Genomic DNA, 22,426 nt, shown 5'->3' with positions numbered 1-22,426 from the left:
AATGACAGCACCGTGATAAACAAGAAATTACCACAGGTATCTGTCCTGTGATGAATTTAAGGGCAGGACTTTGGGCTGCAAGGGGCAGCCGTCCCTCCCACCATGGAGCCTCACATGATCATTCTCATTCGGCTGCCAGCTTCAGGTTGTTCTGAACGAAAGCTAAGCTGGCTGTAGATTTCATGGCCCCTAAGATTCGAAACAGCAATCATTATTCTTTCCTGTTTCCCTTATTATCCCTTACAATAATCAGGAGAAACAAAGAAATCAGGGGGAGCTGGGCTTAGACCATAACCTGGGTTGGTTCAAGGAGGATAACCCCAATCTGAGGCAAAGGTTCTCCTCCCTGGCAGAGCGTTAGTCACCTTGACTGTCTCAAGGTGGGGCGTGGCATCTGCAGTTCTTAAAATTCCACAGGTGATTCTAACATGCATCCTAGTTGGAGGGTGTGGAGCAAAGTTTCTCACCCTTTAATGTGCACTCAACTCCCCTAGGGCGTGTGTAAAACAGTAAATTCTGATTCCAGAGTTGTGGGCTAGGGCCCAAGATTTTGCACATCTGACCAGCTGCCAAATGCTGCTGCTGCTGCTGCTGGTCCGTGGACCACAGTTTGAGTAGCAAGTGTGAAATCAAATACTGGCTTTGACTCGGGTTCACAATTTTCAGATCTCATTGCTTGGTAATCCGGACATTATTAACCCATGTGTTCTAATTCCTGGGCATCCCAGCTACTTGGCAGCCATAGTTCTGTTTGCTCTTTCCTCCTCCCTGACAGGCCCTTGCTGGGGAAACTGAAGTCTCACCTCTTGAACCATTCTATGATCGATGCTGTCCCCAATGTTTCTCAGCTGCCTGGCCAACTTGTGGATTCTTTCCTGCTGGTGATGGTTCTGACCGATATTATTCTCCTTGGGCTGAGAAGGTGGGTTGTGATCTGCATTGATAGAAAAGAGTTCAAAGAGATAACTCCATTAACTATCTGTAAATCATTCACCACTAGTCACTTAAAACTGTCTTAGACAACTTTCGAGAGGGATGAAATCCTGTCATCATAATGATTATTGAAAAGCAAAGCCTTGCATTGGAATAGATCAACTCTGTCCAGTAGAAATATAATTCAAGCTACATATTAACTTAAAATTTTCTACTAGTAAAGGCAGGTAAAAATAATTTTAGTAATATATTTTACTTAAGACAGTATATCCAAAGTATTACCATGATAACATAAAATCAGTATAAAATTATTAGTTTTACACTCTTTTTATTATATTTAAGTTTTCAAAATCCAGTGTTTATACTTACAGCACATCTCAATTCAGATATTAACTAATTTCATTGGAAAACCTTGTATTTTTTAAAAATAAATTTATTTATTTATTTATTTAATTTATTGACTGTCTTCGGTCTTCGTTGCTGCACGGGCTTTTCTCTAGCTGCAGCGAGTGGGGGCTACTCTTCGTTTCAGCGTGTGGGCTTCTCATTGCGGTGGCTTCTGTTGTTGCAGAGTGTGGGCTTCAGTAGTTGTGGCATATGGGCTCAATAGTTGTGGCTCAAGGGCTCTAGAGCACAGGCTCAGTAGTTGTGGCTCACGGGCTTAGTTGCTTCATGGCATGTGGGATCTTCCCGGCCCAGGGATCGAACCCGTGTCCCCTGCATTGGCAGGTAGATTCTTAACCATTGTGCCACCAGGGAAGTCAGAAAACCTTGTATTTTGATTTCATGAAGTTTACAGTTAAAAAGTAAATTCATATATCCAAATTGTTCCAAACATACCTAAAACTTTTCTAACAATTAAGTTGAGTATCAGGTTTGTTTTTTTTTTTGGCGCATGGGCTTAGTTGCTCCACGGCATGTGGGATCTTCCTGGAGCAGGGATTGAACCCGTGTCCTCTGCATTGGCAGGTGGATTCTTAACCACTGCGCAACCTAGGAAGCCCTATTTTGTTTTTTATAAACTCATTTATTTTTTATTTGTTGGCTGTGTTGGATCTTCATTGCTGTGCGTGGGCTTTCTGTAGTTGTGGAGAGTAGGGCCTACTCTTCATTGTGTGGCTTCTCTTGTTGCGGACCACCGGCTCTAGGCACATGGGCTCAGTAGTTGTGACTCAAGGGCTCTAGAGCACAGGCTCAGTAGTTGTGGTGCACGGGCTTAGTTGCTCCGCGGCATGTAGGATCTTCCCGGACCAGGGCTTGAACTCGTGTCCCCTGTATTGGCAGGTGGATTCTTAACCACTGTGCCACCAGGGAAGCCCAAGTATCAGTTTTTTAAACTTAAATTAATTAAAATTAAACAAAACTTAAAGTTCAGTTCCCCAATTGCATTGGCCACATTTCAAGTGCTCTATTATTTTCCAAGTATTGAATTTTTAATATCCAGAAGGAAAAAGTATCTCACTTTATGCTGAAAAGTCATATGGATATATACATAACCACACAGAGTTCTGAAACTAAAATTGTAGTCTAAATGATCTAGTGGAGAATTTGGAAAAATCTCATGGTTAATCTTTTTGAAAGAATAATTCCTTCACAAAGCAAATAATAAGCCTCAATGTATTGGAATTTTTAACAATATTGTTGTAGGACTTCCTAGGTGGCACAGTGGGTAAGAATCTGCCTGCCAATGCAGGGGACACGGGTTCAAGCCTTGCCCCAGGAAGATCCCACATGCCGCGGAGCAACTAAGCCCGTGCGCCACAACTATTGAGCCTGTGCTCTAGAGCCCGTGAGCCACAACTATTGAGCCCATGTGCCGCAACTACTGAAGCCCACGCACCTAGAGCCCGTGTTCTGCAACAAGAGAGGCCACCGCAATGAGAAGCCCACGCACCACAACGAAGAGTAGCCCCCGCTCACCGCAACTAGAGAAAGCCCGTGTGCAGCAACGAAGACCCAACACAGCCAATAAAATAAATAAATAAATAAATAAATTTATTTATTTTTAAAAAAAATCAGGGCACCTGTATTCCTAATCTGATTAATGAATTCTCTTGCAGGAAAGCCCTTTAAAAAAAAATATTGTTGTATATTGAGAATCCTTCAGTTGCATTTAGGGAAACTTTTAAGCAAATATGACCTTAAGGTTTTATAAGTGCTTTTCCACTGTCAGCTAAAGTGTGAATATTTTATTTTCTCAAATAGTGGTCATCCTTTTAAAATCTTGATTTTTTTTTTTTACTAAAACTAGAGGTCTAGGGACTTCTGGTTGAAGACTGAGCACAAGCATTGACCTCTCCATTTCTCCTAATCCCTCCCAAGACCCCACCAACATCAAAGTATAAAAAAGAGTAAACCCACAACAGTGAAGTGAATGGGAAGCAGGATCAACAGCAGGTGAGAGGTCTGTACATTCTCCTAGAAGGCAGAAAGCAGAGAAGACAAGATAGGAACAAAGAAGCCAGACAGAGAAAGTGCCAAGAACCCACGACAGGAAGCATGGTTACTCCACGAAGACCCCAAAGCTGGGAAAAGGAGACATACCGTTGACTAGAATTCTGATGAGGATCAGCTGTACCGCATGGTACCCTTGACAACCCCAGCCCACTGGACCCAGCAAATTTCAGGTAAAAAATCCAGACCACTCTTCTCTAACAGAGAACAAATCTTGTGGAGAAAGCTAAAACTTCTTTATGAACGTTAGTGCCTTGGGTTAAAGGTCTCCTTGTTCTGGCATTTGAGGGACGTGGGGCCAGAAAGCCAGCTTCCCTAAATCATCACCCTAAAGCTTCCCCAACTCAGAGCCCTCATTTGAGTCCCCACTCAGTGAGGAGCCCTGGAGAAGCAGTTAGGCATAGTGGTAAGAGTCTGAAGCCAGATCATTTGGGTTCAAATGTAAAATCCACTACAGATAAAACTACGTAACCTGGGAAAGTTATTTAATTGCTCTATGCCTCAGTTTCTTCAACTGTAAAATGGGAATGGTAATGTATTATTTTATCAGTTCTAAGATTTCATAATGCCTCCAAAACAGAATGTGTTTATAGTCTCTGGCATGTCATATTCTAACAACACTGTTTACCTTCTTAGTAGGAAACAAAATTATAGTACATTTTACAATTGATGGAATATTAAGCTTAACGAGATACCATAGCAACTACCTTGGAGAGGGGTTGTTGAGATGATTAAATGAGTTAATATAATTAACCTGCGCAGGACAACACTTGGAACATGGATAAATGCTTTATAAATGTTAGCTACCGCTACCACCTGGGAAAACAGTCCTACTCACATAACAGCAGAAAAAACCCATACCAGCTAACTGGTCAGTATTTTTTTAAATAACAAAGGATCATCAGGCAACTGAGGAGAACCACAGAATGAAAGAGAAATACCAGATAAACAAACAAAACAGTAATCCTGAAGAAAACGGATATAATTCAGGGAACAGAAGCGACTATTTCCAAGTTCTAATGTATATGTTTAGAGAGATTTAAGGAAATATTACATTTAGGAAGCAAAAGAGAATGCTATGAAAAAAAGAATAAACCTACAACAAAATCTTTCAGATTTTAAACATATGAGTGCTAAAATTAAAAATACAATTGATGGTCTGAAAAAAATCAAGTCAATAAAATCACTCAGAAAAAAAATCAGAAATTTTAAAATATGAGAGAAAAGATAGGTGATATAGAGAACCAATATGGAAACACCAGCATATGATTAATGAGTCACAAAAAGAGAGAAATAGAGGGGGGAAATTGTCAAAACAAACAGCATAAGACAGCTTCCCAGAGCTAAAGGACACCAAACTTCAGATTAGAAAGTCCTACCAAAAAAAAAAAAAAAAACCACCAAGTTCTCAGGACAACAAATGGGGAAATAAAATCCTCATCTCTGGAACATACTAATATTTCAAAACACCAAGCATAAGGAGATGCTAAAATTCTCCAAACAGAAACATGGATTAGTTTGATGATTGACTTTCCATCAATAATGGATACTAGAATATAGTAGAACAATTAATACCCTCAAGGATTTTATTTAAAAAAATTCTTTTCAACCTAGACGACTCTGCCTATCTAATTCTCAATAATTTGTGAGAGGTGAATAAAGACATCTGCAGACATGCAAGGACCCAGGAAGTTGTTCACTCCCAATTTCTTAGGAAGCCTCTTGAGGAAGCTCTCCAGCAAAACAGAGGATGACTAAACCAAGAAAAAGAAGATTTAGTAAAAGGTGGATCCAACCCATGAGAAGGGAAGTCCCAGGAAGACAGTGGTGCACCAGGCCTAGAGAGTGGTGAGATTCCAGCAAGAGAACAGCTCTAGAAGGGAAGTCCCTGAGGATGGGGAGATTTGATAGAAGAGATAGCATGGTTGAAAAAATCTGGGGAAACTTGAAGATATCATAACTACAAGTCATGTGAGGAGGGGAGGGAGAGGCAATGAGAAAGTTCAGAAAACAATAAAAGGTCATACAGGAAGTTTATGGTCCAAAGTGAAGCCAATTAAAATGTGGCTTAAGTTTAAACTGAGGAATTGTTTTATAGTTCCTTTCAAAAGATGTTCCTCTGTGTTAAACTTTACCATACTTTACCTACGTAACTAGTGATGAAATAAAATTCATATTTTATGGCAAGATGAGAAAAATTTAAACATAAAACTTTTCTTTGCCTGTTTGGACCTCCTCCTTCCCCTTCAGTGTATACTGTGCCTCTGCAGGAACCAGACCTCCCTGGGAGATAACCTTCCTTGTTACTCTTATAAGGGGCCACCCTAACCCATGACCCACTACTTGTAGATCTGAATTATGTAAACTGTCAACAATGTGTCCTTTAACGTACAGCCTCCTGTCTCAAAAACTTACATAACTGTGCTCTGACCTTTAATAGGCAAAACAGTTCTCAGAATTTTCTGAGAGGCTGTTCCCAGGTTATAATCCTCAATTTGGCTTGAATAAAATTTTCCATTTCTTCCTTAGATCCACTGATTAATTTTTTGTCATCACTAGGCATAATTTTAAGCAATCACAGCTTTGATCCCCTATTTCATTACTGGGAGGTCATTATTCTCAGGGAAAATCATTTCAGTACATATGAATTTTATTGTTGGCAGCGACCACTCCTGAACCTCAGAGCCTTAAGAGAGTATGAAGAGTATTTGCACAACCTTTTACCTTTCTAAAATAACAAGTGGACAAGAGGGTACTGGAAGTTTTGGCCTCTCCACATACTGGATCATCTGCTTCCAGACTGGAAAACACATGCCTCCCTTTTTTCAGAAACACACCACCCCACCGGAACTCAAGGCTTCATCTCAAACTCAGAGTGACCTCTTCTTCAAGTAAAGGAAAGTGGTGTCTTTTAACAGAGCATTAAGCCATTAGCTAGTGCTTAAAATTCAATCAGTATGAACATTTAAATCTTTCAAGTATAAAATCAACAGTAACTGCCCCATCTCAAAGGACACACCCCCTCAGAATCAAGCATATTATAGTTGAATGTCCAGTTGCTAACAGTACCTAATCTGAATAATAATTTCCAAAAAAAAAAAAAAAAAAACAGCATGCTTACATTTAACAGCACTACTAGTCAATCACAGGAAGGCTCAAAGGCTCTTACCAAGGACACACTGCTCCTTTAAAAAGGTTTACTAGTATCACCCAGGACTGAAGTACAGCAAAAGACAGTTAGTCACACAATGAGAATGAAAGGAAGTTTGCGCAATTCAAGTGTGACTTCGAGCTACCCGGACTAGACCTGGCATCAGGGAGTGTAGACTACTCGTCCAAGAGGTGCCCTGATGAACGAATGAGAGAGAATGGACAGTAGCAAGAGGAAGAGATGTGTTGAAGGAATTCTCTAAGTTGAGAGTCTTAAGCAGGTTTGTAGGTTGAGGAGAGGGATTAGAGCAGAAGTGCAAGATAGAGTAGGGCAAATTGTTGAGGCAGAGTCGCAGAGGTTTGGGAGAAATGAGGATGAAAACAGGAGGAAGGATACATTTTGAAGGAGGGGGGTCTTCCCTTCCTTTGAGATAGGCTAGAAAGAGAGAAGATGTGATGCTCATGTAGGGAAGACTGCAATGAGGGGTAAGGAGATTAAGGTGTTTACCCCCAATGACGTCAATTTTGTACATGAAGCAGAAAACTCAGCCATCTGCTGAGAGAGGGGGGAATCCTGAAGTGGCTGAAATTAGTCACTAACAGAAACAGAAAAAAAGAAAAGTGACCAGAGCTAAAGACCATTACCCCCTCCTCCCCAAAAAAAAGAGAAAGAAAAAATATGTATATATGACTGATGTGCATTCTCTTTCCAGCTGGAAAGAGTCCTAAACTTGGATCTAAAGAAAAGAAAAATTTATCCTGTCCTCACATAGGAGAAAGTCTTGACTCAGTTACTTTCTAATTCCTGTTCTTAGCTTCTCTGTGCCTCAGTTCCCTCATTTGTTAAAAGGGACTTTAGGATTATGAATATTAAACAATAATGTTCGTGAAGTGCCTGGTATACAATAAGTCCTATGTCATATGTCTCAGCTACTACCACTGGACTTGGTGTCAGACTATACTTACAGGGATACAATAATGTAAACCAAGATTGTTGGTTTTTAAATTATAGAATCAACTGATGGAAAAAGCATGGGAGAGTTGGTTGTGACTGGAAGACAGAATGTAAATGTTAAAATTTTGGCTAATAAAAATTAAAAATCACAGTTGTGCCTTGGTATCGAGGGGCATTGGATCCAGGAGGAACGAGGGGCCCCAGAGCTCCAGGACCATACACAGAATAAAAAGTGGGAGGGATGAGATGGGGGCAGGGAGAGCCAGAGTCTCAGTGCATTAATTCATCTCAGCCAAAGTAGGTAGCTTAAATAGTAGGTGAAATATATGGCCCTTTGATCAAAATTGCAACCATTATTTCCTGTCATTTGTTTCTATTGTTGTTTTCAAGAGTATCTCACCTTAAGCCATTTTGAAATGACACCCTAATGATTAACTGACACCCCAGCAAGGATAACTTGATAATTACCTGAGAAAAGGTGAGGGTACCAGTGAGGGCTGAGAGTTCACCCAAGAGGGGAGGTGCCCAGAGAGAAGAAAGGGCAACCGAGTGGGGAGACCATCCAAATGAATATCATCTACTTCAAAATGGGTTTAGGACCAGCCCTACCTGTGCCAATCAAAAGCATAATGATTTGCAACTATTATTCGGCCTGATTGTCACCTGGGGAATACGAAATCTAGTATCTGCAGTAAGAAGATGGAATACAAGTTGGATAAGTTTCAGTAATGGACATTGGGAGAAATGAAGCAGCTGTAAGGATGTCAACAAGTCTTGGGTATCCCAATTGTGTAGTCAAAGGCGCAGAGAAGGAAGGACCCAGAGATAGGATGCAACAAAAGATTGCCTGTGCCCAAAGCAAGACGTGTGTTTTGCATTCTGGAACTCAACATAATAACTGTTTGTATTTTGTGCCTGTCTGGCCAACTAAGTGGCAAAACCCTTGAGCACATGTATCTATTTCATAATTCTGGAACCTACCTCAGTGCCCTACACAGATGTTGTTGATTATGATTATGAAGTTGCATAAGGGGGTGGAGAGAATGGGACAGAAAAGGGTTGGAGGGAAAATACTGGCTACTCTGTAAGTTGATCTAAGGAAAGCCCTACCTTTTTGTTTGTCTTCAAGACAGCTAGCTCTCCTTTCATTTAAATTTGCAGAATAGCAACAATAATGCATTGGTATAGAACTTTATCAAAATCCTGGAGACACAATTGGTGGTGGAAGTATAAATTGGTAAAAAACCTCTGTGGTGGGCAATGTATCTATTTATCAAAATTTACAAATACAGATGTGCTGGAGGTTATCTGTTGTAGCATTGGTTTCAATGTTAAGTGTTTGGAAACAACCCAAATGTACATCAATAGGATACTATTTAAATAAATGATGGTGTATTCACACTGTGGAATATTATGCCACTGTAAATAAGAATGAGGAAGCTCTGTAAGTATTAATGCAGAGAGATCTCCAAATCATATTGTTAAGTGAGAAAACAAGTAAGAACAGTGTGTTTAATGTGCTAACTTTGTCTAAAAAGAGAGGTGTATAAATATTTATATTCACTATTGTTTATTTTCACATAAAGAACCTCTGGAAGGATATCCAAGAATCTAAGAACAATCGCTACCTATGATAAGAACTGAACAGATGGGGGAGAAGAATACAGGAGAAATTTTTCACTACATGCCTTTCCTTATTCTTTAGTTTCCCAACCTTTAAAATGTATTTTTTTAAGAAAACACTTACACAGCACTTACAAGCCACTGTTGCAAGCCATTTAAAATAAGTAATGCATTATTATTATTATTTAACATACTTATTCAAATTTTAATTTTAAAACTATCTCAGTTGTCATAATTGCATTGCAATTATGCAGAAAAATATCTTTGTTCTTAGGAGACAATGTGCAGAATAACTTGGAGATGAAGTTAGTATGTCTGCAACTTTATCTCAAATGGTTTAGCAAAGAAAAACATCTGTGTATGCATTCATGAGTGTGTGCCTCTGTGTGGTGTGCGTGTGTGTGTGTGCGCGCGTCTGTGTGTGTGTAGAGAGGGAAAGAGAGAGAAAACTAATGTGGCCAAAAAGTGGTAAATCTATGTGAAGAGTATATGAGTAACCATAGATTTATCCATGCAACTTTTTTGTACATTTTAAATTTTCCAAAGTAAACATTAAAGGGGAAAAGTATCTCAGAAAAGTCCTCAAAACTTAAATAAAACATTTCTATTTAGTTTCTACAAACTCTTTGAACTGGTTTTCAAGACCCTTAGAATAATCTCAACTTATCTGTCCATCCTCCTTACTCTTCTTCTTGAACCTTATGCTCTAACTAAGCTGTATCTCCACTTGACCAAATCTTCCCTGTGAAGCATATCTCAAAAATTATTTTCTCAAAGATGCCTTTTTTGAGTCTTCCAAAATAATGTGATCTCTCACCACTTTGAATATCTATAGCACTTTCAGTTCTATTGAGACATATCCTAGTCTAGATTTGGTACAATCATTGCATGTTTTCATTATGTAAAATGATAGAAATGATCATGCATGTTCGATGTGTATATCAGCATCCTCACCTACTGGATACACACTGTCTATAACAATAATTATGGGTTACCGTTCCTAAGAACTTGGAATTGAAAGAAAAAAATGTCTTCTGACAACTAAAAGGCAAGATCAATGTGCGTTTAGTGGAAATGGGTGAGATGGGCCGTCATTGAAAGGGGGGAGGCTACTAACTCTCCCTTGCACAAGCCACTCCCTCTGCCTGGAACCTGTACCCTCCTTAACCCCCTCAGGTCTCAGTCCAGGCTTACATCTCAAGGGAAGCCTTCTCTAACCTCCCTACCAGGTCAAAGCCCCATTATAGTATCTGGACCTCTGCTTAGCACCTATCACATATCTAACATTGGTGTGTGTAACTGACTGCTATCTGCCTCCTTTACCAGACTGTCTGCTCCCGGAAGGAAGGGGCTGTTACTGTTCTTGTTCACCATTGTCACCCCAGCACCTAGCACAGTGCCTAGAATATAGTAGGCCCTATCATTTTTTTGTTGTTGATGAATAAAAAAAGTAAATGTGTCCATCTAGAGGAGGAAAGGGAGAGGTGGGAGCCTTAGAAGTACAATAAAAAAAAAAAAAAGGCAAAATGAGCATCCAAGCACTCTCAAAGGAAGAAAGAAGCTGAATAACTGGACTCTCTACTGACTTCTACAATTAATATATCCCATCTACACTACCTATACATATATGTGTATGTATACATATATATGTGTGTGTGAATATATATATATTTTTTTTAATTTTATTTTATTTTAATTTTTTGGCCATGCCACTCAGCTTATGGGATCTTAGTTGTCCGACCAGGGATTGAACCCCAGCCCCTTGCAGTGGCAGGACAGAGCCCTAACAACCACTGGACTATCAGGGAATTCCTCTATGCGTGTGTATATATTTTTAATTCTGCCCTTTCCTATCAATACTTATTACATTTTTAGAGGTAGGCAGGGCCTCTTTCCACTTTTAATCATTTTTGTTTTCCCAAGAGTGTCTAATTTATCTTAAATAATGTATCAGGATGGTTGCTCTGGACTTCACCAAATCCTACACACTACCTCAACTTTTCTAAGAAGTGTCTTTAAGTTCCCCCTTACAAATACTATGGGTTTTTTCCCCCAAAGAGTTAGTACGAGTAGTGTAGATGTCCCCAAAGTAAGAGATATAAATTTGGGCTTCAGCAAGGACAAAAGCCACTAAAGGGAGAAAGGGACCTTCTCAATCAGCTTCTTCGTTGAGAGTTTTGCTTCGGGCAGTATTCACAGTCTCTATCTTATCTATCCTATCTAATCTACTTCTACCTATCATCTATCTCATACAGCCTGCACTCACCCACCCATCCACCCACCCACCCACCCATCCATCCATCCATCCATCCATCCATCCATCCATCCATCCAATCAGGTTTCCAGTAGGACACCTTCGCAGGGTCCTCTGCACGACCTCCCACACCTGGGCCGGCTCCGCGCCCAGCTGCGCGGCCCAGGCCTGCTCTCCCGAGGGAAAAACACTTGGGGCGGGGCCGGCGGTAGAAGTCACGTGGGCGGCTGTGACCCATGGAAAGTGCACACGGCGCTCGGTGGCCAGAGGCGGGCTCCCGCGCTGGCCGTGGCGCCTCTGGCCAGTTCCCTCCCTCAGACCTGAGTGAGAGGGAGGGAGACCGGGCACCCGGCATTCTCCGCCCGGCACCTCTGATAACGCTGGCGTTAGTATTCTCGACGCCGTAATAACAACTCCAGGTCCCTCTCACACTGCCCCTCTCAGTCTGCACCTTCCCCATTCCTTCAGCGATACTGTAAAATAATAAGGGGAGAAACGCGCTGCTTCCTCCTGAGCCTGTGGGGGAAGGAAACGGGGGGATGCGGGTGGTGTCTGCTACACCTCTAATTGGGGGATCCCTTGTTGCTAACTGGCGGTGGTCGAATGCACGCTGGTGATGCACCACTCGAAAATGCCAGGCGCAAATACGGTTTTACATACGTGGTAAAATGAGAGCTCGAGGCGAGAAAACAAATACTTCCTTGCTGTTGTTGTATATCAGGTTGTTGGCTGTTACTCTCTAACTCAAAGGTAGCGGCATGATTAATTCTTCACCCTGCTTCTGCTTTTGAGGTGAAACTGGAATTAGGAAAGCTTTTGGGGTAAATGTGGCAACCGCCCACAGTGCACCTCAATTTCATGAGGGATCTGTGAGGATTAAGTGGTATAGTGAGTGTGAAAACACTGGAAAAGGTTTACAGTAAAATACAAGTTCTAGAATAGTGCGCAACTTTGTGAATATACTAAACAACCACTGAATTGTACGCTTTAAAAGATTGAACTTTATGGTGTATGAATTACATCTCAATTTAAGAAAACAAAATATATGTTCTAGAAGGTATTCATAGGTCACACAGTCTCAGGCTTTGTGAAATCATTGTTGACAACTGCCCAGATGAAAATTCAAACTTTCAGTCAATTGAGATTTTTCTAAAAAATGGATACCATATTTGATGTGGTAGCAAGAGTCTGTCAGGATGCTTGAAATTTCCACTTTCTCAGTGCCATGTAATTGCTTTAAATTGCAGAATAGTTTGAGATTCCTTTCAGGTGTCTAGCATATTTTTAATCTAAAAGTCTTTTTTAAAAAGTCTAAAACCTCATCATTTAACCCTAACACTCTGTAATGTTTTCAAAATATAACACTTTAATTTTACAACATTTTGGGACATTTTTGAAAAAACAAAATTTCAAGTTTATCTTTCCCTCATGTTCTTTCCTATATTGACAAAATCAAAAAGGATCCTAAGCTGAATTTTCCCTACCTTAACAAAGCAGACATTTTCAGGTCCAGTTAAAGATAAATTTGTATTAAAAGATAAATTTGATCTGTTTTAGTCAATTTGGGGTCATCTTAATTAGTTGTCACATCAGTGATTAAGGGCTAACAGAAACTAAGAGATTTATACCATGAAGCAAAGTCAGTTTTAGATTTTTACTATGTAAGAACTTTGATGAATAGATTTATCACTACTTCTTATAGTTAATGTTTACATACTCTAATGCCTAATTTTATATCCTCAATATCAAGAAAAATGCACGCTAAATGGAATATTTAACTTAGTTTAATACAAATATCTTACCTGGGTTCCTTGACATGGCTGAAACTGGCTGGGAGCTGACAAGTCGAGTCATGTAAGCCTTCTGAAAACTGTATTTCACGCACAGTGATTTGCAACAATTTGTTACTTTGGTAGAGGGATTCAGAAGTTGTTTAGGTTCACAAACAATAGCATCATGTTTTTCCTTCTTCATGTTTTTTCCCTGTTGAAAAATATACTTTCAGAGGATTTCCCCCATTTCTCAGTATATATTTGGTATGTTAGATGAATACTGATACTCTAACACAAGCAGCCTGTATTCCATATTTAAAAAGGTTTTGGATTTGGGTGGAAGATGGAACAGGATAATCTCTAAATTCTTTTTCAACTTAAGTAAAAATCTTTCTATGTTGTTTGGTCTTTAGATCTGCTACACCACCCTGCATCATCTCCCAGCAGTTTTTTTGTCATCTTTTTAATAGCCACATTCCATCAAGGGAACAGTCTAAATTAGTACACATAGAAGAAGAGAGACAAATCAGTGTAGCCAAAAGAAAAATAGATAAAAAAACCTAGACAGGTGGGGAAGGTTGGAGATGGAATACCTTCTTCATCCTACTTCGGAGTGTGTGTGTGCGTGTGTGTTTTTCCCCAGAATGATTCTTGTATTCCCTCTTCAATCCTCTATATACACACAGTCCATCTCTACAGACACTAATGAAGGCTATTCTCCTGTGCTTACTCCTCCCCTTTTTTCTAATATTGTAGCACCAACCCAAGAAGTTGAAGAATTAAAGATTTTTGTTGTCTATCAGTTAATTATCACTTAATCAATCATTTAATTATCACTTTAATTATGTGATAATTAGTTAATTGTCACTTAATTATCTTATTTTAAAGGTTGACCACAGAGTTTGACTTGCTACTTTACCTTCTAAATCTAAGCAGTTACTAGCAAGTAAAGGAGTAGTTGAGAGGTTAGACCATAAAAAACAACTAAAGAAGGTAGCAGGGGAGGACTTCAGGAGACTTAGAGCAGTACTATCCAATAAAAACATGTGAACCACATACGTAACGTTAAGTTTTCTAGTAGACACATTAAAAAAAGTGAGAAGGAACAGGTAAAATTAATTTTAATGATGTATTTTATTTAACTAAATGTATGCCTAAATAAATCCCAGTTATCATTTCAACAGGTAATCAATATAAAAATTATTATTGAAATATTTTCTATTCTCATTAATGTAACTCTTCAAAATCTGGTATGTATTTTACACTTACAGCACATCTCAATTCAGACCAGCCACATTTCCAGTGCTCAGTAGCTACATTTGGCTAGTGGCTACTGTATTGGACAGCAAATACAGTAAAGCTGTATTGCAGCTTTAGAAGAAGAAGTAAGAATTGAAAAGAAATGGCTTTGAGAGAAAGGCAATAAGCAGCTATCTCAGCTAGAAAAACCAAGGTGGGGGAAATCATCAAGTAAAATTCAGATTCATCATTTTTCAAATGTACCACATTTTCCAGTGCAGAATGCTATTACAAATTTTGATTTTTGTAATTTGGGCCAGATTAGGGGAGAGGGAACTGTGGGATGAAGGGTAGTATGTGCCTGGGCATTTTTGGTGCCTTAGGCTGCCTGACATTTTAACTATACTCATCAGGCAATCTCCTAACCTTTGGGACTTCCCTGGTGGTGCAATGGTTAAGACTCTGTGCTCCCAATCCTAAGAGCCTGGGTTCAATCGCTGGTCAGGGAACTAGATCCCACATGCATGCTGCAACTAAGGAGGCTACCTGCCACAACTAAGAAGCCTGCCTGCCGCAGCTAAGACCCAATGCACTCAATATCAAAAAAACAAACAACCCAATCAAAAAATGGGCAGAGAACCTAAATAGGCATCTCTCCAAAGAAGACATATGGATGGCCAAGAGGCACATGAAAAGCTGCTCAACATCACTAATTATTAGAGAAATGCAAATCAAAACTACAATGAGGTATCACCTCACACTGGTTAGAACGGGCATCATCACAAAATCTACAAACAGTTAATGCTGAAGAGGGTGAGGAGAAAAGGGAACGCTCTTGCACTGTCGGTGGGAATGTAAATTGATACAGCCACTATGGAGAACAGTATGGAGGTTCCTTGCAAAACTAAAAATAGAGTTACCATATGACCCAGCAATCCCACTACTGGGCATATACCCAGAGAACACCATAATTCAAAAAGACACATGCACTCCAATGTTCATTGCAGCACTATTTACAATAGCCAGGACATGGAAGCAACCTAAATGTCCATCAACAGATGAATGGATAAAAAAGATGTACGTATATACAATGGAATATTACTCAGCTGTAAAAAGGAATGAAACTGGGACATTTGTAGAGACATGGGTGGACCTAGAGACTGTCATACAGAGTGAAGTGAGTCAGAAAGAGAAAAACAAATATCGTGTATTAACACATATGTGGAATACAGAAAAATGATACAGATCAACCGGTTTGCAAGGCAGAAAGAGAGACACAGATGTAGAGAATAGACATATGGACACCATGTGGGGAAAGGAGGGAGGGTTGGGGGGGGATTAACTGGGAGATTGGGATTGCCATATATACATTACTAATAAGAAAAAAAAATACCAAATTGTACACTCTAAATATGTGCAATTTATTGTCTGTTAACTGTATCTCAATAAAATTTCTTAAAAAAAAAAAAAGACCCAATGCAACCAAATAAACAAATCTTAAAAAAAAAAAAAATCTTCTAACCTTAATTTGATTTCTCAAGTAAACTTTCCAATGGGAAAAGGATATCCTCTACAGCAAATGCATCAGAGCCAGATCAGCCCTGGATAAAATTAATAAATTACTAAATGGGCAAAGCTGACAATCAAGATATAGTTTCGGGGTGAGATTCTTATCTGAAAGAGCTAGCTGACAGCCTTACCCATCAGCACATTGTGAAACTGTCACTTTGTACTGGTTGTTCATATGACATTGCTAGATAACTGAGAATAAAATATTAACCATGGTCTTTTAAAATAATCCAGAATGTTGGACTTTATTTCTCCCAAATAGGTTTTTATTATAATACAGTTATTCCCAAACAATTCTGTACAATGTTATGAGATATTTATTGAAAATTAATCAGTACTAATTATACAGCTGTCTTTTGGTATCCATGGAGGATTGATTCGGTTACCCAGTCCAAGCTCGCTCTGCTCGCCCCACAAGACAGGCCAGTGGGTCAGAGATGAGGTGTTGAGGCTAGGAATACTACTTTATTGGGAAAGCCAGCAGGACATGGCAGATTAGTGTCTCCAAAAAACCATCTTGCTGGGGTCTGGTGCCAGTTTCTTTTATAGTATCAGAGAGGGAGGGATGGGAAATAAAATAACAAGGGTTATCAGTCTTGTAAAACATCTCCTGGGATGGCTAGCCCAGGGGAAAGGATGTGTTAATTTACACGTGGGTAGGGTTCCCCCAGACAGAGGCAGTCCATTATGTATAATTTTAATAACAAAAGTAATGAAAAGCAAAAATCAAAGAAACAGATCCAACATGGAATCCAATTTAGTTTTTCCTGGTTACAATTCCAAGGCCCCCTCTGGATATCAAGTCCACAGATGCTCAAGTACCTTATATAACGTGGCATAGTATTTACATATAACCTATGCACATCCTCCCGGAACTTTAAAATCATCTCTAGACTACTTAAAATACTTAATACAATCTAAATGTCATGTAAATAGTTATAATGTAAATGCTATGTAAATAGTTGACAGCCCACAGCAAATTCAAAGTTTAGCTTTTTGAAACTTTCTGAAATTTTTTTTTCTGAATATTTTCCATCTACAATTGCTTGAATCCAAGGATGCAGAACCAGTGGATACAGAAAGCCAACTGGATTTTTCTTCTAATATTTATTTTTAAATATATCTAGGGGACTTCCCTGGTGGGGCAGTGGTTAAGAATCTGACTGCCAGTGCGGGGCAGTTCGATCCCTGGCCTGGGGAAGATTCCCACGTGCCACAGAGCAACAGAGCAACTAAGCCTGTGCACCACAACCACTGAGCCTGCACTCCAGAGCCCACAAGCCACAATTACTGAGCCCGCGTGCCTAGAGCCTGTGCTCTGCAACAAGAGAAGCCACTGCAATGAGAAGCCAATGCACCACAATGAAAGAGTAGCCTCTGCTCGTCACAACTAGAGAAAGCCCATGTACAGCAACAAAGAACCAACGCAGCCAATAAATAAATAAAGAATATATATATATGAAAAACACTATGCTCTTTTACATAGTTGTTAGTATAATTGCCTTTAGAAAATGCTGTGCCTACCTGAAAACTTCAGGAAATCTGAGGATTCCCGAAAGCATAATAATGGCAGGCACATGAAAGCCTAAGCAATCATTGAGCTGATATATGCTGTCTATTTAATAATCATTGGTTTATGTTAGGTATCTTATTATTTAAATATATATATGATATTTTTCACTTAAGAAAGCTGTTTTATCTACTTTGGAGGTTGTTCTAATATAAAGTTTTAAATATATGTGAGTGAAATTTTTATTATTTCTTGCAGCAACTAATTCATCTGTGGGTTCATATTTTGCTGTCTATGTGTGGTAGGCTGAAAAATAGTCCCCCAAAGATGTCCACATCCTAATTCCCAAAACCTGTGACTATTTTCCTTTATGTAGCAAAATGGACTTTGCAGATGTGGTTAAGTTAAGGCTGTTGAGAAGCAGAGATTATCCTGGTTTATCTGGGCCTGACCTAATCATATAGGTCTTTATAAGAGGGAGGCAAGAGAGTCAGGGTAAGCAAAGGAGATGGAAGTAGAGTTCAGAATGATATGAGAGGACTTCCTAGGTGGCGCAGTGGTAAAGAATCGCCTGCCAATGCAGGGGACACGGGTTCGATCCCTGCTCCAGGAAGATCCCACATGCCGCGGAGCAACTAAGCCCATGCGCCACAACTATTGAGCCTGCACTCTAGAGCCCGTGAGCCACAACTACTGAGCCCATGTGCCGCAACCATTGAAGCCCACACACCTAGGGCCCGTGCTCCACCACAAGAGAAGCCACTACAATGAGGAGTCTGCGCACCACAATGAAGAGTAGCCCCCGCTCGCAGCAACTAGAGAAAGCCCGTGTGCAGCAACGAAGACCCAACACAGCCAATAAATAAATGAAATAAATAAATTTAAAAAAAAAAGAATGATATGAGAAAGGGTCTATGATTGCTTCTCAGCCATATGGCTAAGGTCAAATGTAGAAAGGGTCTATGAGCCAAGGAATGCAGGCAGCCTCTAGAAGCTACAAAAGGCATGCAAACTGATTCTCTCCTAGAGCCTCCGGAGGGAATGTAGCCCTGCCAACCCATTTCAGACTTTCGACCTCCCGAACCATAAGATAATAAATTTGTGTTGTTTTAGGCCACTCAGTCTGTGGTAATTTGAAACAGAAGGAATAGAAAACTTATACAATATGCTGATTTGAGTGCATATTATAATATTGCCAGTACATGATAATTTAAAAAGTGTTCATTATAAAATAAATTTGGGAGATGGACCAGAGTCCATATTATAGTGTTTTCATATCCATAACTAGATAATTGTAATAACTAGGAATGTTGAACTCTAAACAACTACTTGTGGCAGCAACTGTAAATTAAGTTACAAATCTTTATAGTGAGCAATATATGTTATCAACAGTGAAAAACATATATGGACCCCCTACTGAATGCCAGGCATTACACCAGACACTGGAGTCAACAAGACAGAAATGATCCCTTCCCTTGTGGAGGTGACAGTCTAGCAGAGGAGATAGGCATATACACTAATTAGAGTCATGGCAGATGTTACGAGAATCTATCATGGGGAGTGTACCTAACCTAGTCTGGGTGATCAGGAAGGATTTATCTATGGATGATGTTTAAACTGGGACCTAAAAGACTTGGAATTGGCCAGGAGGGAAGATTAGGGAGGGAAAAAGAAGGTCTCAGAGAGCTGGAACACCAAATGTAAATGCCCAGCAGCAGTAAAGAATTCAAGGCATGTGAAGAACTAAAAATAAAGACAGTGAAGACTTTTCAAGGTAGTTGAGATCTTCCCCACATCACTTCCTTCAAAAAAAAAAAAGGAGGGGGGAAAAACCCAGAAACAATAAAATTTCATCTTGACTGAATTGGTAATCACCCCAAACTACAATGCCTGAAAATGGAAAATGGACAGAGGGTGATAGAGAACTTAGCGACCCAAAGTAGGTCAAGTCTAAGTGATGGAGAAGGAGAAACCAGGAGAAGCAAGGCAGGTCACCAGGAAGGACTCTGCAAAGACTCAGGGAATTGGAAGCACGTAAAACACAGGAGGAAAGTAGAGACGTGGAAATGGAAGGAATGTAGTGCTGAAGAGAGATTTATTTGAAAATATGCTTGAGAAGTGGTCAGAGCCCCAGGTTCCAACTCCACCTGATATAATCAGGCTACTAGTTTTACCTTCATGTGAGAGAAGAAATCTCACCTCTGAAGAAAGTAAGCCAAAGGAGTCCTAGATGTAGGGACACCAGGCATAGATCAGAGTGGGAGTGAGACATCTTACTGAATAGAGAGGAATTAAGTCTGAACCTGAAAATGAGATACTCAGGCCTCTTCTCTTGGTCACATACAGAATTTCACAGCCAAGCTCTACTCTCAAGCAGAAAATAAAGTGTGCTTCTCAGGAGAAATTAACCATGCCAGAAAAAAGAGCCACTGATACTGACATTTAGGGGACCCATAGGGAAAGCCTACAGCAATGCCTTCAATTGACAAGACTCAAAATACACACCTGGAGCCCCCAATCAACTTTTAGGACTTTATTCTTAAAATATAAGTGGGCAGAAATCACCAGGTACCAGATACTTCGACGTAAAGTTTAAAACCTTCCAACATGTGAGAATCATGGGGGAAAGGAATCATAGGAAATAGAAACAATGCAAGGAGCATAAAAATACTTCAGAGAAAGCATAGTATTATCAGAAAAATACTATATCCATGAAACAAGAACAGGATGCTGAAAGAAGAAATAATCTAAGAGCAAGAAGGAGCATCTGGAAATGACAAATACTGTTAACTAATTAAAATTCAGTAAAAAAAATTATATACTGAAAGATAAAGACAAAGAAATCCTCAAAGTAGAATGGCCTTGGAAATTGTTACAGGTCTGAAAGAATCATGAGAACATTCTGCAAGCTAACTGATCTCTTTTTTACAATTGGTATTACAGGGAGATAAAATGGTGGGCAGATGGGGAGCACTGCCCTAGATTAGAAGAGGCTAAAGAAATAAAACAACCAAATGCAATATGTGCACTTTGGATCCTGGTTTAAAAAAACAAAAACAGAAAAGCTGCTATAAAAAATGTTCTAAGGTGTTTGCATTGTCCGAGAAGAGGTAAAAATATAAATTTAAATTTGTTATACTTAGAGAGTTATACTTTTTATATGATATAAAATTAGATATATGTGATTATTGGCCTAATTTCTTTAGCCTGCATCCACATCTCTGCTGTGGCTTCATGAGACTGGGGCACGAGTGACAGTGTGCTAGTTCCAAGCCTAGGCCGGAAGAGGCCTGGTGTGTCTCTGCTTGCCCTTTTGCACCTCTGCCATCTGCATAAGAAGAGTTTTCCCTGGGTAGCTGCTGCCCTTCAGACTAAGCATCGGAAAGAGTGCAAAACAAAGAAAGCAAAATGTCAACAGGCTAGAATTAGAGATTCTTTTTTTACCCTGCCTTTCTCCCAGAGAAAGAGAATTAGAGCTTCTTTATTCCACTCCGTATTTTCCAGATTTTCTAAAGAGCATAAATTACTTTCGTTCTCAGGGGAAAAAAAAAAAAGTTACTAAAAATGAAATCATAGACTCTTTGCAGTAGAGTAATGCATATTTGTTTCTCCCAAGAAATGAATTTATCAAAGTGCCTTGCACACAGTAGATGGGCATAAATATTTATAGAGTGAAAAAAGGAGCTCCCTTAGCTCACCTCTCCTGGCTTCTGCTGCGATTCTCTGTTCTTAGTCTTTCTCTCCCTTCTATGACCAGCTTCCTCCCTTCCCACTCCCACTTCCCCCTCCCTCGCAGATTCCTCCTCCTTCCCTACCTCTTTGTCATTCTCTCTTTCCCTAACTCTAACTTTTTCTTCCTATATTTCTCTCCTTTCCTTTTTTCTTCCCCCTTTTTTCTTTTTAATTTGATATTGCCTCCCGCTTTCCTCCTTCTCTCATCTCCCCTTCTCCTTAATTGGGATTTCTCCTTCTTAGCTAGACATAATAAATAGTTATTTATTATGTTTATTTATTATGTTTATTGAAAGTATATTATTTACATAACTTTATCCTGTTTTTAGGGTTTAAATAATTTTAAAATGTAAAAATATATCTGTATGTGTACTTAATTTTTAGGAGCTATTTTAATAACACATTAAAAACTAAATTAAGTTGCTTTTTAATTATGTGTGACTCTCCTATGACTTTTCAGTGGTTCAGTGGTTCTGGATGGAAGAGTTTCACCACTCTTATTTTACACCTTTTCGAAAAAAGGAAATGTTCAGAAATTCCCTGGTGGTCCAGTGGTTAGGACTCTGAGCTCTCACTGCCAAGGGCCTGGGGAACAAAAATCCCACAAGCCACGTGGACCGGCCAAAAAAAAAAAATCCTTTAAAAAAAATAAATGTCCTCCAGTAACCTTCAAATCTTCAAAATTCTCCTTACTTGGACAGACAATATTTTCACAAATAACCAAGGTTATGTTTTGGAACTTTTGGAGCCCAGGTCAAATTCTACTTCCTGACCTACTTTCCCATATATATTTCTCTCCAAGTAGAATCAGTTTACAGTGAGCATTTCAGGCAAACTTGAAAAAAAATAAATCATAACCATGGGCCGGTCACTGATCCTTTTTGGACCTTAGATTCCTTCTCATCAAGTGAAAAACCTAGCACTGATGATTTCTAAGGCCCTTTTCACATTTGGCATTTCATGACTGAATCCCAAAGAATGAAATTTCTAAAAGGGAAACATGAGGCCCAAACGGTTGTCTTTTTCTCTAAGGAATCCTAGAATTTCAAAGCTGAAGTGGTTGCATGGAGTTCACCTACTGTGACCCAAGATGATAACTTTACTTCTTTGACCCTTGATGTCTGTAACTGTAATATGGGACTAATAAAGCCTGTCTTGCAAGGCTGCTGGGAGAATTAGAGCTTATACCTGCCTACTCTTTAAGAACAAGACAACGGGGCCAAAATGGAGTCACT

General features: G+C 39.5%; 1 protein-coding gene across 1 annotated transcript in view; it reads right to left on the bottom strand.

Moving 5' to 3' along the window:
• PXT1 (peroxisomal testis enriched protein 1) overlaps positions 1-22,426 on the bottom strand; it is a 36,292-nt gene that overhangs the window by 5,082 nt on the left and 8,784 nt on the right. Inside the window, exons 2-3 of the mRNA XM_057699007.1 lie at positions 13,172-13,352; positions 804-934 (exon numbers count right to left, since the gene is read on the bottom strand). Of these exons, the coding sequence (XP_057554990.1) occupies positions 804-934; positions 13,172-13,343 (303 nt within the window). The 5' untranslated portion in view covers positions 13,344-13,352. The remainder of the gene's footprint in view (positions 1-803; positions 935-13,171; positions 13,353-22,426) is intronic.

This window comes from Hippopotamus amphibius, chromosome 11, assembly GCF_030028045.1.
Source record: "Hippopotamus amphibius kiboko isolate mHipAmp2 chromosome 11, mHipAmp2.hap2, whole genome shotgun sequence".
Lineage (NCBI taxonomy): Eukaryota > Metazoa > Chordata > Mammalia > Artiodactyla > Hippopotamidae > Hippopotamus > Hippopotamus amphibius.
This window is presented reverse-complemented; position numbering and strand designations above follow the sequence as displayed.